Source organism: Plasmopara halstedii (genome assembly GCF_900000015.1).
Source record: "Plasmopara halstedii genome assembly, contig: Scaffold_650, whole genome shotgun sequence".
Lineage (NCBI taxonomy): Eukaryota > Oomycota > Peronosporomycetes > Peronosporales > Peronosporaceae > Plasmopara > Plasmopara halstedii.
Window position 1 is genome coordinate 748649 of NW_020187567.1, and position 5178 is coordinate 753826.

At 44.6% G+C, this 5178-nt stretch overlaps 1 protein-coding gene across 1 annotated transcript; it reads right to left on the bottom strand.

The window, feature by feature from the left end:
* Positions 1-716: 716 nt before the first annotated feature.
* PHALS_12793 (ubiquitin-activating enzyme e1) lies at positions 717-4155 on the bottom strand (the record flags this gene model as incomplete). Its single annotated transcript, XM_024728416.1, has 2 exons — positions 717-3995; positions 4063-4155. 2 exons carry the CDS (start codon positions 4153-4155, stop codon positions 717-719), a joined length of 3372 nt encoding a protein of 1123 aa, XP_024578895.1.
* Between the last annotated feature and the right edge of the window lie 1023 nt (positions 4156-5178).

Here is a 5178-nt window from a genome sequence, read left to right on the forward strand (position 1 = left end):
GTCGTACTTGGGTCTTGTAGGAAACGAAAGGTCGGTGACCTAAAGTACGCTTCCTCAAACGCTGAGCTACGGCAGCCCCGCTGCATACCAGAGACAGTTGTCGCCCTCAAATTAACAGGGAGAAATATTCGCTCATAACATACTCGCAATGGGAGTGCGTGGTGAAGCTGCGAACTTTAATCGGAGATCACGCTGTCTCCGACATGCTCCAATTGGATTAAGAAGCGATAACTAAACGCTTGGTAAATTTTGCTGCGTCTGAGGAAGGTTTATTGAGAATTTTATTCCAGAACATACCGACGCCAGTTCCGTCACCTTCACCACAAAAGGTGATCGTCACACACGGAACGATCCACGAAATCAAGATGAGAAGCTATCACGGAAATGAAGATGAATATCTTGGATTTTGGCAGCGAGAAATGGACATCGCTATTGCGATAGCTGTAGACGCCGTGTTGCATTTGGAAGGCCATGCGAAGGATTGGGCGATGATATGGTTAAAAATCACTGGAGTAACGACGTTTCGAGCTTAAAAAAATTATAAAAAGTCAGTCACGTACATTTAAAAAAAGAAAATGGAAGTTAAGATAAAGAATGGAATTAGACAAATCTTGCCCACGGATAGATGAACGTCATCAGGCCAAAACATCTGACAATAATTATCTAACGACATAATGGACACTGCAAACTTGTATGAAAATCCCCTCTTGCTACTTTCAAATGAACTTGCACAGAACCGTTGGCACTTTGAAAACGTTTCCATCATCATCGGAGCACGATGTTTGTAGTTCAATAAACTTGCGGCTGCAGTCAACAAGTCCTTCATAGCGTGATTCCACAAATGCACGCAGAGGCTTCGCCATCTGATCAGCATAAAGATCTTTGAGCGCGATACCATAGGCGTTGCGATCAAACAGCATTAATCCGCTGACAGTGCGATAACGCACATCCTTCTCAGCAGCGCTGGTGTTGCCCATTTCTGCGACACGGTGAAATAACAAATCGCAATTGAGTTCAGTTTTTTGCTTAAACTGAGTCAGGAAATCTTCGAGAGTAGAATCCGATGACAATTCAATAAGCGTGGAGTCCCATTTTGTAAATCCAGGGGGCTTGCATTTAACTTCCGACATTTCCACCACGTCGTACTCGTCTTTTGCACGAGCAGGAGCAGCTGGTTCCTGCATCAGATACATGTTCAGACCTAAGGAATTTGAAGAGTCTTTAAATGCCTCCAGATCCTTATTTTGAATCAACTTCAGCAACTCCAACATGGCCAGACCCGTCACAGATGCCGTGGTTGTAGCGATGGCCGGAATAATTTTGCCAGCAATCATCTTGCATTTGTGGCGCGACGCGTCGCGAATGCGGTAGTTAAAGGCTCGCAAATTTGACGCCGCGTATATAAAGTCGATGTGAAAGTTCATGTCTTGATCTTTCTCAAAGTCTGCCGGCTCGAACGACAGACCCGAAATATCGAATGTCTCAAGCTCGTGCAGCAAATTCACGAGCTCATTCTTGTCAGTTTCATTCGAGTTTTTAATCTTCTCTTGCTCAAGACGCTTAATTTCATCCGAGTCAGCGGCAATTTTCTCATTTGACGGTTTCCATGCCGGAGAAGTATATTTTTCACCAAGCTTATCATATGTTAACGGGTCACGCCACTCTGAATCAGCAGTGACCAAATGGCACCCAGGTGGCGGCTGTAACCCGTAACATACAGCCAAAATGTTAGCAGTAGCGCGAACGTAGTTGAGGTGCAAAAGGTTCTCTGGTTCGAACTTGTCAACCGCTTGAGGAAATCGCTTCGCTCCTGACCAGAACTTTTCTCCAGAATTCGCTAAGTGGTCTTTTGGGAAGTTATGGATTAGCTGAAGAATTCGATCACGAAAGCTCGACGTCATAAGCTCAAACGCCAGCGTCACGCATTTTTCAAAAGTTATGCCCTTCGCTATCTGCAGAGTGTAACGTAGACCGCGAAGACGCTCAAGCTCCTGGACTATTGCCGCTGAAACAAGCTTTGCATTCGGGTTGTCAAGTGTGGACTTTCTCACCTGTTCCAAGTACGCTGCACGATCCTCTATAAATTTCTTTGCCTCTGCAAAAGGCATAACAAACATATCTTCAAATTGTGCACGCGACCATTCAATGCAGTGCTCAATCAATGAAGGAAAATTTCGTAATGTGCACATAGGAATTCCATCACCTTCAGCATCCTTCGGACCATCCGCATAACTCTGAGTTTTATGCGGGATCACAACCTGCACATTGCATTTAGTGCCGAGCGTGCCACTTTCAAGCAAAGGCAGTTTGTGAAAAACGCACTTGCTGTCCACGTACAGACGGGCCTTGACATTATCAAGAGCATTCGTGACCACATCCAACTCAGTCCAAAAACCGTCATCAAAGAAATTTTCCGTGTGAGGAGCCACAAGTTTCTCTAAAGTCTTTACTTTTAAGTCTGCATTCATCTGATGCACTGCAGCTGTAGCAGCCACAGACTTGGGGTGACCCACATTGTGCTCACGAAACAAAAACTGACGGTTCAAGTTGCTTACTTCGATGCGATCATTATCAGTGACCGTTACAAGACCATTGTCACCACAAGCAACACCAATCATGGCAAAGTTCTTCAGATACTCGCATCCAAGAGCACCGCAGCCAACAAGAAAAGTGCGAACATTACCTAGCTGCTTCTGGAATGATAGTCCAAAGGCTGTTATCATATGATCATATCGTGACCCGATGGGGATTGCATTTGTCGGCTGCTTGTCAGGCAGAACCTCAAATGCGTCTAAATGCAGCCATTGCGTCAGTGGAGTAAATTTACCCGTGAACTTTACCGCTTCTTGCGCTACGACACCACCATAAAATGCAGCAAGTGGATGTAGCTCCACGGCAGAGTAGAGAGCAGCCAAGCGTGCAATCTCCACATCCAATTCCTCCAATTTCATCACATCCTGTTTGTGACCTTCACGCGTATAAGGAGAAATATGCTGAATTCCATGCCTAGCAATAGCCACAACTTCGTCCGCATCTTCGTTGTTGTGTGGCCTCGGTAAATGACTATGACGCTCTTCAAACTCCATCAAGCTCCACATGATGACGTGAAGCTGTTCAGCACGGCCAAACTTGGCGCCATCTGTAAACATTAGTCCGAATTCCCCTTCTGGTATAGGCGAGATTAACGACTCTTCGAACGACTTAAACTTAATCGCGAATGGTTTCTTGTGCTGAGTGAATACACCTCCACCCTCATATGGAGTGAATTCCGAAGTGTCGCCAATTTTGAGGCGATACGCGTCAAAAATATCGGCCTGCTTGCCATCGCGATATACCTTTTTGCTCGCAAATTTGACCCGACGTGGACCCATAGTGTTAATAGACTGATTCGGATCACTTTTCAGTTTCATGCCCTGCACATCACTAATCTCGATCCATCCGTCGTGGTCCGAATCTGGCATCTCATGCATCTTGCCGTCCTCGTCAGGGCCCAAGATGCTAAGTATACCATCCTCATCATTTGTAATATCCGTAATGATGCGAGTAATTGGAGCTTCACCAGTAGCATCAAAACTTTTAAATTCGTCTCCAAAATCTGTAAACGCATAGCCGAAAGCGCCACGAATGTCGCACATGATAAAACCAATTTGCGGTGACTGCTGACGGCAAAAATGATTCCATCGCACAAGATCCTTCCGACTTGTATGCGTGAAAATGACAACATTGTGCTTGGCTACGACTTCTTCACTAAGTGAGCCTTGATAGACACTTACCGACACCATCTTATTAAGCTCCGCAAGCTTGTGCGAGACTGCGGGGGCACGTGGGTGACCTACATCTTGTTCCGTCAAAAAAAAGTTGGTCCCTAAGTCTTTGATCTCCGCAATGTCGTCATCGTGTAGCGTGATGGCACCAGGGCCAGCAAGGATCAAATTTTTGGCGCACTCAATACCGACGCCTTGAAGACCAACAATAAGTACTTTAAGTTTGACGAGCTGGTCAAAATAAATCGTTAGACTATAGAAACATCACTTTCAATTTTACAATTCATCATTCGTATACCTTCGCCATAGTATCTAGCCCGAAAGCGCCGATTTGACGGCTGTACTTGTCCATGAAACGTGCATCCTTTTCGAGTTGTTGCGTGGTCGACATGGCACAGACTTGTTTACGTCGCTTGCTGCTTGGGGATTTATCGTGGCCCCCGCCGCGTCCGTTGATGTTTACCGACCTCTTCAGCTTCGTCACTTTTTCCCTTCGTCGTTGAAAGGAAAAATAGAGACTTCCCTGGATACAAAAGAAATTGTGAGGCTGGTCTGACACTCTAATTTGAATTACTTTACATAAACAAACTAATTGCAGATTATATTGCATTGGATCAAAACATACTTCAATAACAAAATGGTGAGGATCATTAGAGTCCGTGCAGTGTATACATTATGGGCCCAACGGTATCTCCTGTAGGCGCAAAAACTAGCTCCATCTACATAGCCTGCAGAGATCGAGGCATGCATAAAAAGTATGGAAAGGAAGTCGTGAACGTGATGAAGTACAAAATGACAGGGTGTCCGACCAAAAAGATTGGACCAAGGAGGTAGCCGCAGAGATTAAGAGGTCAATAAGAAAGTAAAGCACGCTTGGTCTCTCAATTGCACGTTGGGCCAAGACTAAGACAACTTGGGCATTTAAAAAGAGGTTTTAGTCAACGTAGAGGTAAGTAGAGGTGACATAGAAATGTAATGAGTTGTTAAAATGATGGCAATGAGAAAATGGACACGTCTGACAAACAAGCACTACGCTGCATGTACCGTAATTTCATATAGCTCACATTATACTGTTGGGTATGAGCTATCGGACTGGAATATATCGCCAGAATATTGAAAAGATTGACGCGTTGAAGTCAAAAAGTTTATATTATTTTTCCCTATGGGCCTTGCTACAGTGCTGACCAAAAATATGTAGCCATGACTAATTCTCAAATTTTCATGTCAATTTTCAGCGAAACACCCTAAAATCGTGTAGAAACGCTACTGAGACAAAGAGCTTCCGGAGCATATCATTTTTTTTCACAGACAATTTTTCGTTGCGGAGATCAAGAAGCGACCATCACTCTGACCCTGACGTAGCAGCGTGAAGTTCATGCGCTTTTGAAGATTGCATTAGCAGGAATTATCTATT